This window comes from Trachypithecus francoisi, unplaced genomic scaffold, assembly GCF_009764315.1.
Source record: "Trachypithecus francoisi isolate TF-2019V2 unplaced genomic scaffold, Tfra_2.0 Lachesis_group3, whole genome shotgun sequence".
Taxonomy (NCBI): Eukaryota; Metazoa; Chordata; class Mammalia; order Primates; family Cercopithecidae; genus Trachypithecus; species Trachypithecus francoisi.
The window spans coordinates 84,827,292-84,839,632 of NW_022681468.1; the positions used below are offsets into that span (position 1 = coordinate 84,827,292).

The 12,341-nt window shown below is 42.3% G+C and overlaps 1 protein-coding gene across 12 annotated transcripts in view; it reads left to right on the plus strand.

Annotated features, from left to right (window-relative positions):
* CHD8 (chromodomain helicase DNA binding protein 8) overlaps nt 1-12,341 on the plus strand; it is a 69,564-nt gene that overhangs the window by 21,008 nt on the left and 36,215 nt on the right. For 6 of the 12 annotated variants that reach the window (XM_033188634.1, XM_033188637.1, XM_033188640.1 and 3 more), the window contains 4 exons: nt 2,963-4,020; nt 5,491-5,862; nt 6,570-6,955; nt 8,276-8,390. In XM_033188634.1, coding sequence (XP_033044525.1) covers nt 3,178-4,020; nt 5,491-5,862; nt 6,570-6,955; nt 8,276-8,390 — 1,716 coding nt within the window. In that variant the 5' untranslated portion in view covers nt 2,963-3,177. The remainder of the gene's footprint in view (nt 1-2,962; nt 4,021-5,490; nt 5,863-6,569; nt 6,956-8,275; nt 8,391-12,341) is intronic. The other 6 variants (XM_033188642.1, XM_033188641.1, XM_033188644.1 and 3 more) reach the window with 2 other exon arrangements.

Consider the following 12,341-nt stretch of genomic DNA (forward strand, 5'->3'; position numbering starts at 1 on the left):
GGCCTAAGATTGGATCATTATGGGGGAAAGGAAGAGCATTAGAATTAACAAATAGCAAGGAATCATGGAAGTAACAAAATACTCCATGGAAGAAGGAGCAGGCTATAAACTATTTGCAACATAAACTTCTATTTAGTAGAAACTTTCGGTGTGGTGGCTCAGGCCTATAATCCCAGCACTTTGGGATGCTGAGGTGGATGGATCACCTGAGGTCGGGAGTTTGAGACCAGCCTGACCAACATGGAGAAAATCCATCTCTACTAAAAATACAAAATTAGCCGAGCGTGGTGACGCAGGCCTGTAATCCCACCTATTCGGGAGGCTGAGGCAGGAGAATCGCTTGAACTCAGGAGGTGGAGGTTGCGGTGAACTGAGATCACACCATTGCACTCCATCCTGGGCAACAGGAGCGAAACTCTGTCTTGAAAAAAAAAAAGAAAAGAAACTTTCACCGTTGTTTTTATATTACTCCTAGCTGTAGATACTTTAACTTCTGATGGTGAATAGAGAATGAAAGATAATTGGTGCCAAAGTAGGTATACTGGAAAAAAGTTGATGATAAATGGGGAGGAAATTTATTAATATTAAGTTATTGAGTAGGTTTTCATTAAATCAGGAAACATTCATAACTTTTCTGATTGCCATTTTGAGTAATTTGGAGGCAAATATTAGATATGAGAGGCTGGAATGAGCTGGTGGGTGGAATAGCCTAGCCAGGAATGGGAGATGGTATGGATCTTGGGTTAAGATATGAAAAGTATACAATTACTAAAGCAAGGAAGATCTTGTTTAACATTGTTGGAGATACCATGTATACTTTGTAATTTTGACTCATGTGTTTATTCTTTGTCTGTGTTGGAGTATCTGATCTATTAACCCATGTTATATTGTTTTATAATGATAAGTGAGATGGGTTGGGAAGGAAAAAAACATAGCATGGGGGGTTGTATGGAAAAGTCTCCTTCAGTCAGGACTGTGTCCCTGAAATTTCTTATCTGGTGTCTTCCAAAAGTTAGGAGAAATGGTCTTACCAAGCAAGACTTTCCTGTATTGTCAAATATTATCATCATATACAAAGAACAGATATTTCTTTTTCATATATTTGGGTTATATGGTGACATACTTCCCTGTCTTTGATACCTTTTCCTTTTTCCACTAGTTTCATGAACTTAAAACCCTAGGCATGGATTTTGTAAACCTACTTTCAGCCATTCATAAGACACGTTTTCAAGATAGGAAGCTTTTTACCATCTCATGTTAGAATCAAATAATACCATTTAGTTTCTGTGAGGATCAAATGGTTTACTCCAGATAATGCAAGCAAGTATAATTCATTAACTGTTTTTTGATTAGCTACTATATGTGCTATGTCCTGCTGGTTCTTTAGGGATCCACAGACAAATAAGACATAGTCCCCATCATCCAAGAACTTTCTCCTAGAGAAAGAGGAGCTGGGCCATGGTACAGGGTTGTGGAGAGTGTACATTGCATACATTCATAACCAACTTTTATGTATTTAGTATGGCAATTTTCCAAGCATCTTGAGAAGTAGGCAACTTTTTACAATTTGCACAAAGTAACCATTTGGGCCTTCAGAGGATATAGACAGACTTAGGTCATTATAATAAAATATTAAATGTAAGTGCTTTAAATAAGGTATAAACAATGGTGTGGGTATTTATAGGAGGTGGAGGGATCAGGTCATCACAAGTTGCTCAGTTGTTAAAGGATCAGAGGTTCAGGGCTCACTTAATGGATTCGAAGACCTTTGAGGGTTGGTAGGATTTTAGCTGCGAAAGATTATTGGCATTGGGATGGAGAGGACGTGTTCCAGGCAGAAAGTACAGCATCATAAGCAAAGTCACACAGGTAGGAATCGCATTAAGGGAATTGTGTAGTCTAGTTGGACTGGAATGTAAGATACATATAAGAGATGGTAAGAGAGGAAGTTGGGAATGTAAATTGGAAACAAAATGTTGACTCCTTTGCAATTGACTTTTTTTTTTTTTTTTTTTTTTTTTTTTTTTTTTTTTGAGACGGAGTCTCGCTCTGTCGCCCAAACTTGAGTGCAGTGGCCGGATCTCAGCTCACTGCGAGCTCCGCCTTTTGGGTTCACGCCATTCTCCTGCCTCAGCCTCCCGAGTAGCTGGGACTATAGGCGCTCGCCACCTCGCCCGGCTAGTTTTTTGTATTTTTTTTAGTAGAGACGGGGTTTCACCGTGTTAGCCAGGATGGTCTCGATCTCCTGACCTCGTGATCCGCCCGTCTCGGCCTCCCAAAGTGCTGGGATTACAGGCTTGAGCCACTGCGCCCAGCCGTGCAATTGACATTTTTTATCTTAAATATGAGAAAGGTTTCTTGAGAGGGAACTTGAGAACAAAAACCCTATTATAGATTAATATGTTAACTACAATAAAGGTTGCAAAACTTCCTGGGTAAAATTGTATAATCAGCTTGGTGAGATTGTACTATGAGCCTTGGTTAAAGATGGTTATTTTTGCCAATAGTAAGTAAAAATATATAAAACACAAGAAATATTTATAAAATAGAATATATCCAGAAACCTTTATCTGTAGAGTCACTGTAATTCTTGTGGCATATTTTTGAGTTCTACTAACTTAAAAACTGAAAATAGAAGGTAAATGAATTTAAATTTTATCTTTACCAAAGAATAATAATTGTTAAACGGAGAGAGACAGCCAAATGCTCTTGACAGACAGAATCTTTAAAGTTTGTAGGTGTAAGTGCCCAAGAGGGGGTTGTTGTTATTTTTCTCTTTTAGTTTTAGTTTTGAAGCAGAAATATGAGTGTTCTTTCTGCTGTATGTCCATCCTCAGATTCCCTCACATTTCCCTCTTATATTCATGCTATTTAATATTAAGAAAGTACCTTAGAAGGAAAAATTTTCTCTGAGATCGCCAACTTTGCTTATTTTTCATTTGTATTTGTATTCCTACAACAGGAGTTCCACCATCTTCCTCTGAAGACCTAGCCATCTTGCTCCATGAAGGTCAGGACAATCTGACATGCACTTGTTTCTTGCCTCTATACTTGAAGAGTAGTCCTCTTACATTGTGTACATTTTTTTCTTAATAGGGGAGGGGAGGGGAGAGCCAGTACCCCCCCTCCCCTTCCCTCCCTAGACCTTGGAGAAATACCCTCCATTACTTTCCCAAGATGGCAGACCCCATCATGGATCTGTTTGATGACCCAAATTTATTTGGCCTGGACTCTTTGACTGATGACAGCTTTAACCAGGTCACACAAGACCCCATTGAGGAAGCCCTTGGACTGCCAAGCTCTCTGGACTCCTTGGATCAGATGAACCAGGATGGTGGAGGTGGTGATGTGGGGAATTCATCAGCAAGTGAACTGGTCCCTCCACCAGAGGAAACAGCTCCCACAGAACTTCCCAAAGAATCCACAGCTCCAGCTCCAGAATCCATAACGTTGCATGATTATACCACTCAGCCTGCCAGCCAGGAGCAGCCAGCCCAACCTGTCTTACAGACATCGACGCCAACATCAGGACTTTTGCAGGTCTCCAAGAGCCAGGAGATCCTGAGCCAAGGGAATCCTTTCATGGGTGTCTCTGCCACAGCTGTCTCCTCCAGTAGTGCTGGAGGGCAGCCACCTCAGTCAGCCCCTAAGATTGTTATCCTTAAGGCCCCACCAAGCTCCTCAGTCACTGGTGCCCATGTGGCACAAATTCAGGCCCAAGGTATCACCAGCACAGCTCAGCCCCTGGTGGCAGGCACAGCCAATGGTGGAAAAGTCACTTTTACCAAAGTGCTAACCGGCACACCCCTTCGACCAGGTGTTTCCATTGTCTCTGGTAATACAGTGTTGGCCGCCAAGGTCCCTGGGAACCAGGCTGCTGTTCAGCGCATTGTCCAGCCCAGCCGACCAGTAAAGCAGCTGGTCCTCCAGCCAGTTAAGGGTCCAGCTCCTGCTGGAAACCCTGGGGCCACAGGGCCCCCACTGAAGCCTGCAGTTACACTGACCTCTACACCTACCCAGGTGACTTGAGTGAAAGGGGGAGGTTAATTTTGGTTTCATAGAGGGCCCAGCAACTCTTTGAGAGAGAGCGAGCGCATGAGAGCTTTCTCTGGGAAAGCCTATTTAAATTCCATCTTTGCTTTTCATCAGTTAGTGTGACAGCCACATACTTAGTACTTGCTAGGTGGAAGCAGTTAATGTTAACATTTTTTGAGCTCTTACTACATGTTTACATTGTACCTAGCTGGTGCTAAATAAGACAAACACAGTCCCTGTCCTTACAGAGCTCACCGTCTGCCAGGAAAGACAGATATTAAGCAACAGCTCACAATAATTGTGTGATATAAAGTTTTATGAGAAATATGGGATGCTATGGGAACAAAGAAACATCTTTGAAGAATTATCTTTATATTTGCAAGACTTGTAAGAGCTATTTATATCTTTCTTGTATTCTTATTACTAAGATTGTCCCCCTCCTACTTTGTTCAGTGAAAGTGTTAGTTTCTAGTGTAAGATGGTAGAGGCTCTGGCGTCTGAATAAGGGGCCAAAAGAGTTGGTGGGGGTGGGGGCGCAGCATTGAGATAAGTAGGACTAGCCAGGCATAATATCTCTCACCTGTGATCCCAGCTACTCAGGAGGCTGAGGCAGGAGGATTGCTTGAGGCCAGGAGTTCAAGACCAGCCTGGGCCACAGAGTGAGACCCCCGTCTTTAAAAAAAAGTAGGTCTAGTGGGAAGAAGCTACAAGGAGGCAGATTTCAATTCAATATAAGGAATTTTGTATTAATAGGTTTCCATAAATGAACTGCTGCATTAGAAGATAGCCTTCCATCAGGAGTTTTAAAAACATAGCTTGATACCTACTAAGCAGAAGCATTATAGAAAAGATTCTGTCAGGACAGCTGATAGTCCCAGCGCTTTGGGAGGCTGAGGCCGGAGGATCGCTTGAGGCCAGGAGTTCGAGACCAGCCTGGAAAACATAGACCTCATCTCTACAAAAAAAATAAATAAAAATTAGCTGGGCATGGTGGCATGCACCTATAGTACCAGCTACTCAGGAGGCTGAAGTGGGAGGATCACTCGAGCCTAGGATTTCTGGGCTGTTGGTGTGCTATGCTAATCAGGCGTCTACACTAAGTTTGACATCAATATGGTGACCTCCCAGGAGCAAGGGACACCAGGTTGCCTAAGGAGGGATGAATTGGCCCATTTTGGAAACGAGCAGAGCAGCACTCCCTTGCTGATCAGCAGTAGGGTTGTGCCTGTAAATAGCCAGTGCACTCTAGCTTGGGCAATACAGCGAGACCCTGTCTCTAAAAATAACAAAAAAGATTCTATCAAGACAGATAGGGTGATGAACAAAGTGAATTGTACTGTGTCTTCTGACCCACAGTTTTTATGATTCTAGGATGAAGAAAACTGGTGTAAATATTTCAGAGTATACAAGTCTTTAATGTTGTACTCCTCTTGCAATTTCCTTTCTTCACTTTAGGGTGAATCGAAACGCATCACCCTGGTCCTCCAGCAGCCACAGTCTGGAGGTCCCCAAGGACATCGGCATGTTGTGCTAGGGAGTCTACCAGGCAAGATAGTGTTACAGGGCAACCAGCTGGCAGCCCTGACTCAAGCCAAGAATGCCCAAGGGCAGCCTGCCAAGGTAGTAACTATCCAGCTGCAGGTGCAGCAACCACAGCAAAAAATCCAGATTGTACCACAACCGCCATCATCGCAGCCACAGCCCCAGCAGCCACCCTCAACCCAGCCAGTGACTCTGTCCTCTGTACAGCAGGCTCAGATAATGGGACCAGGACAAAGCCCAGGACAAAGACTTTCAGTACCAGTCAAGGTGGTACTGCAGCCGCAGGTGAGAGACTTACATAGTAAGGAAAAGAAAGAAAACAAAACTACTTAGTCCATTGCTGTTGCCCTCGGTAACCACTCTAGTTTTGTATCTCTGAACTGAGATGCAGACTTAATTCTTTCATCCCTGGAAATCTTATTTTAATTATATTATTAAAAGGTTAGAGAGGGATTGTTGGGTTTGGGATATGAGGTTATTTAGTATGTATTTTTGAATTGTTCCATTTACAGTCTTTTCCTAATATTGTGAAATGAAAATGATTTGTGATATCCTTTAAATGATATTTCAGAAAGGATATAAAGAAATAAGTGATCAGTCCTCCTCCCACCCCCGCCACCCTGCCCTCCCCCCGCCCCCCAGGCAGATAAAAGGTAGGCCAAGCGTAGAATTTCAATTTTTTTACTGTTAGGCCAGAGCCCAATATTGGATATATTAGTTGTAATTTTTCTGAAGTAATGAAGATGTGTATTGATGGAAGCATAACAAAAAGATACTGAAGTTTATTTTGGCAGAATTCTTGCTTTTTCTCACCCTTCTCCCACCAAAAGAATACATTTTAAAAAATAGGTGTAGGTTCAGTAAGATTTAGTCTGAGCTTGGTTCTTGAGGGATTAAAGAACTAGTTTCTAGCCCCCCTGCTTCACAGCTGGATTTTATTTAGGCCATTTAACTACAAGCAAGTTGAAATTGTAGTGTCTTTATTTCTATAGGCTGGCTCTTCCCAAGGGGCCTCTTCTGGGCTCTCTGTAGTTAAAGTTCTAAGTGCCAGTGAAGTGGCAGCTTTGTCATCACCAGCAAGCTCTGCTCCTCATTCGGGGGGAAAGACAGGAATGGAGGAAAACCGCAGATTGGAACACCAGAAGAAACAAGAGAAAGCAAATCGGATTGTAGCAGAGGCCATTGCGAGGGCCCGTGCCCGCGGTGAGCAGAACATACCTCGAGTCTTAAATGAGGATGAGTTGCCCAGCGTTCGGCCAGAGGAGGAAGGTGAGAAGAAACGCAGGAAGAAGAGTGCTGGGGAGAGGCTGAAAGAGGAAAAGCCAAAGAAGAACAAAACATCTGGTACCTCCAAAACAAAGGGCAAGAGTAAGCTAAAGTGAGTACTCTTTGCCGTTTTGATGGGACATTTGAGGGCAGAGCACTCATTTCTAAAATGGGTTGAGGAACTTATATGTATTTACTAGCTACATAGTTCAAGATGATCTATTATAGAAAATAATAAGGCCTTTCTTTTTTCTGTCCTAATGCTTACAGGATTTGTTAAATGGAAAATTGAAATTAGCGTATTTTGGCCGGGCGCGGTGGCTCAAGCCTGTAATCCCAGCACTTTGGGAGGCCGAGACGGGCGGATCACGAGGTCAGGAGATCGAGACCATCCTGGCTAACACGGTGAAACCCCGTCTCTACTAAAATATACAAAAAATTAGCCGGGCGAGATGGCGGGCGCCTGTAGTCCCAGCTACTCGGGAGGCTGAGGCGAGAGAATGGCGTAAACCCGGGAGGCGGAGCTTGCAGTGAGCCGAGATCCGGCCACTGCACTCCAGCCTGGGCGACAGAGCGAGACTCCGTCTCAAAAAAAAAAAAAAAAAAAAAAAGAAATTAGCGTATTTTAAGAGGAAAACACGAAGGCACAGGAAAGATAGTCACTGTGTTGGGAGTTACCTTTAAAAGCTCTGACTCTGCATTCATATATTTGTCCTGATTTTGTATTACTGTACTGTGAAAGAGATTTCTCACTACCTCCTGCCACCCACATCAGTAAAAAGAGACCTACTGGAGGCATAGCTGTCCTGTTCTTGCATCTCATCTGTGAATTGGAGATTTCAGCATCTACCATTAACTTTAAGCCGTGTTGACAGAAAAGTGATGGCTTGCCACGTAATCTTGTCATAATTGAGTGTCCTCTCTTTCCCTTCCATGTCTTGTATCTTCTCCTCTCTTATTAGCTTTTACTCTCTGGGATTCTTCAGGCTTTGGGGTGCAAATATAATAATGCTTTATATTTGTACCGGATTTTTCAGCTTTTAAAAGACAGTTTTATATTTCTTATTTGAGCCTCAGTAACTGTCAGGACAGGTATTATCTCTCTAATATTTACAAATAATGAAACTAATGCTCTTGTAGTGACAGAAGTGGAACTGCATCTTAATCTGGTATTTATTCTTCTATCTTGTGCTACCTTCCTTCAGATATTTGTGAACACAGTAATAACAAGAATTTGTCAAATATGGTGTGAGGGTCAGTCAGTGGTTTACAAATCCTAATATCTTCTTTTTTTCAAACACCCTATTTAGTAGCTTTGTGTCCTATTGACTGTCTGGAAGTTTTGTATGTGATGGTTTAGATTAATTATGTTTTTTTACCGCTAAATTTTCTTTGCCTTCGCTGAAAATGAATTTGTTTTTTTCCTTTTTAGCACCATCACTCCTGTAGTGGGTAAGAAGAGAAAACGTAATACCTCATCTGATAATTCAGATGTGGAAGTCATGCCTGCACAGTCACCTCGAGAAGATGAAGAAAGCAGCATTCAGGTAAAAGGATCCCAAAAGAATTTAGTAGAAAAAAAACCATGTTTAATTATGGCTAACCAAACCAAGAAGATATTGAGAGATTATAAGTCTATACACATTTCTTTGGTTTTTCTAAACTGGACGTAGGCCTAAAAGGTCAATGGACCTGGTCAATGTCTTTTTTTCTGTTGTTGTTGTTGTTGTTGTTGTTGTTTTTCTTCTTGAGACAGAGTCTTGTTCTGTCGTCCAGGTCTGGAGTGCAGTGGCACGATCTCAGCTTACTTCAACCTCTGCCTCCCGGTTTCAAACAATTCTCCTGCCGTAGCCTCCCGAGTAACTGGAATTATAGGCATGTACCACCATGCCCACCTAATTTTTGTATTTTTTTAGTAGAGACCAGGTTTCACCATGTTAGCCAAGCTGATCTCGAACTCCTGACCTCAAGTGATCTGCCTGCCTTGGCCTCTCACTGGTCAGTGTCTTTAAATTATTTTTTTAGGCAAAGAGCATATTACTATAAAAATAGCGATACTTGCCCGGACGTAGTGGCTCACACCACTCACTCCCAGCACTTTGGGAGGCCGAGGCAGGTGGATCACCTGAGGTCAGGAGTTGGAGACTAGCCTGGTCAACCAGGTGAAACCCCATCTCTACTAAAAATACAAAAATTAGCCGGGTGTGGTGGTGGGTGCCTATAATCCCAGCTACTCGGGAGGCTAAGGCAGGAGAATCACTTGAACCTGGGAGGTGGAGGTTGCAGTGAGCCGAGATCGTGCCATTGCACTCCAGCCTGGGCAACAGAGCGAGTCTCTGTGTCAAAGAAAAAAAGCAATACTCATTTTCTCAAATTCCAGTGTTTCAAATACTAAGCAAATCATATGAAATCATGCTGCATGATTGCCCTTTTGGCTGGGTCAGAACTTGACTCTCTCTTCGAACTCTCCAAGAATCCCTTTGGCTTACCTTTTCTGACTCTCTGAAGTAGGGTAGCTAGGGACAAAATTTCTTCCTGTGTTTTGAAGATGAGAGACGTTGGAAGAGACCAAAAGAAACTAGACCAGAAGTGTAGGCTTCCATCTCTGATTTGTTGCCTTATGGCAGGCATCTCTGATTTGTAGGCTTCCATCTCTGATTTGTTGCCTTATGGCAGGTTCAAGCAGTTGTCCTACCTCAGCCTCCTGAGTAGCTGGGATTACAGGTGTGCACCACCATGCCCAGCTAATTTTTGTAATTTTTAGTAGAGACAGGGTTTCGCCATGTTGGTCAGGCTGGTGTTCAACTCCTGGCCTCAAGCGATCCACCTGCCTCAGCCTCCAAAGTGCTGGGATTACAGGCAGGAGCCACTGCACCTGGCTACATTTCTTTTTTTATGAAAATAAATTACCCAATCCTGGGTACTCTGTTATAGCAACACAAAATGGACGTGATTTGTTAAAACAACTTGTTTTTTAAGTAAAGGTTAAATAAGGATTAGAGGATTATGCAAATAAAGTAATAAAGTATTTGTTAAACAAAAACAATGAAGGAAATTTTTAATAATACAAAATACACAGAGATTACTAAAATTTAGAAAGTGGTGTGTTAGTTTGCTAGGACCACCATAACAAAATACCACAGACTAGGTGTCTTAAACTATGGACATTTCTTTTCTTTTTGTTTGTTTCTTTGTGTCTGTTTTTTTTTTGAGACAGGGTCTCGTTCTGTCACCCAAGCTAAAATGCAGTGGCGCAATCTCGGCTCACTGCAACCTCCACCTCCCAGGTTCAAGTGATTCTCCTGCCTCAGCCTCCTGAGTAGCTGGGATCGTAGGTGTGTGCCACCACGCCCAGCTAATTTTTGTATTTTTAGTAGAGATGGAGTTTCACCGTGTTGGCCAGGCTGGCCTCAATCTCTTGACCTCAGGTGATTCACTTGCCTTGTCCTCCCAAAGTGCTGGGATTACAGGTGTGAGCCACTGCGCTCAGTGTGGACATTTATTTCCTTATAGTTCTGGAGGCTAGAAATCCAAGATCAAATGGTCTGCAAGTTTGTTTTCTCCTGAGGGTTTTCTTGGCTTGCAGAAGGCCACCTTCTCATTGTGTCTTCACGTGGTCCTTCCTCTATTTGTACACATCCCTGGTGTCTTTTTGTGTATCCAGATTTCTTCCTTCTGTAAGGACACTAGTCAGATTGGAGAACACTAGTCAGATTGGATTAGGGCTCATGCTGGTGGCCTTATTTTAATTTAGAAATAGGCCTTATTTTAACTTAGACTGTTTGAAAACCCTATATTTCCAATTTCCCTAATACATTCACATTCTGAGGTACTGGGGGTTAGCGGCTTCAACATGTGGATTTGGTGGGGGGGATACAATTCAGTCTATGACAAGTGAGAATGACAATATTGGCAGTGAAGTTAAGGAGCAGACACTTAGACACAGTTGATGGGAATGGTAATTGGGACAATCTTTTTGGCAAGTTGGTGTTTCAATATATAGAAAAATTTAGAATGTTAATTTCATTTCACTCAATGATTCTGCACCTAGGAAATTACCTTATGAATATGTTCTCAAAAGAATGCAGTGATATATGTATTGTAGCAATATTTGCAATAGCAAAAATGTCAAAAAAATTAGATGTCTATTGGTGGAGAAATAGTTAAGTAAAATTGACAATATTCATGCAGTAGAATACTAGATGGCAGTTAAAAACAGTGAACTAGGTTGGGATGTGCTAATAAGGAAGACTTATTATTAATGAAAAAAGGCATACGTAGTATCTCTTTTTAATGTTTAAAGTATGCATGTGTGTCTGTGTGTACATATATGTATATGCATCAATTTTTTTCTGGAAGGATATACAAGAAATGGATAAGAATATGTATCTTTGAAGAGAAGGGTTGAATGGTAAGTGGGTCATGATTATTGTACTTTAATTTTTTATCCTTTGGCCCTGTGTGAAATTTTTTTAACTTGACTATTTGCTATTTTATTTTTCAGTTTAAAAATACATATATGAGGCCAGTTGCGGTGGCTTATGCCTGTAATCCCAGCACTTTGGGAGGCCAAGCAGGCAGATCCCCTGAGGTTGGGAGTTTGAGTCCAGCCTGACCAACATGGAGAAAACCTGTCTCTGCTAAAAATACAAAATTTGCTGGGCATGGTGGCACATGCCTGTAATCCCAGCTACTCTGGAGGCTGAGGGAGGAGAATCGCTTGAACCCAGGAGGCAGAGGTTGCAGTGAGCTGAGATCATGCCATTGCGTTCCAGCCTGGGCAACAAGAGCAAAACTCCATTTCAAAAAAAAAAAAAAGCGTGTGAGAAAAATTACAACAGTGCAATAAAGTAGACACTGTGAAAAGTTTCCTAGAACCCAGCCTCACAGTCTCCCAGTTCTCCCCAGAGGTAGCCTCTGTTACCAGTTTCTTGTATATCCTTCTGGAAATATTTCTTTCTTTCATGAACACTCTACTTCTACTTCCACTAAATATTAGTATTCCATGCCTACTCTTCTCTACTGTGTATTTTCCCTAATGATATGTCTTGGAGGTTGTTCTTTAGTGGAAAAGACAGATCTACCCATTCTCCTCCCCTACTTTCTTTTAGCAAAATTTTCAGACATACACAAAAGGAGATTTTTAATGAAGTCCCATGTTCCCATTCTCCCACTTTATTATTTATCAACAGATGACTCACTTCCCACTGTCCTTACTTCCACTCTAGTCCTGCCCGCCTTTTAGATTATTTTATTTTTTCAGACAGGGCCCAACTTTGGCCCTATGGCGAACGAAAGTGGCTTTTATTTCCTCTCTTGTGGGAGGAGGGGGAAGGGAGCTTTCTCAGAAACATCAACCTAAAGAAGGGGTGGCTGCACCCCCAGAGCTCAGGGCTCAGGGCTAGAGGAGCCGATCATTGGATTATTTGGAAGGAAGGGCTCGTTCTTGTCCACTTCCTGGCACTCCTGGCACTCTGCTGCAGGGTGTACTATCTGGG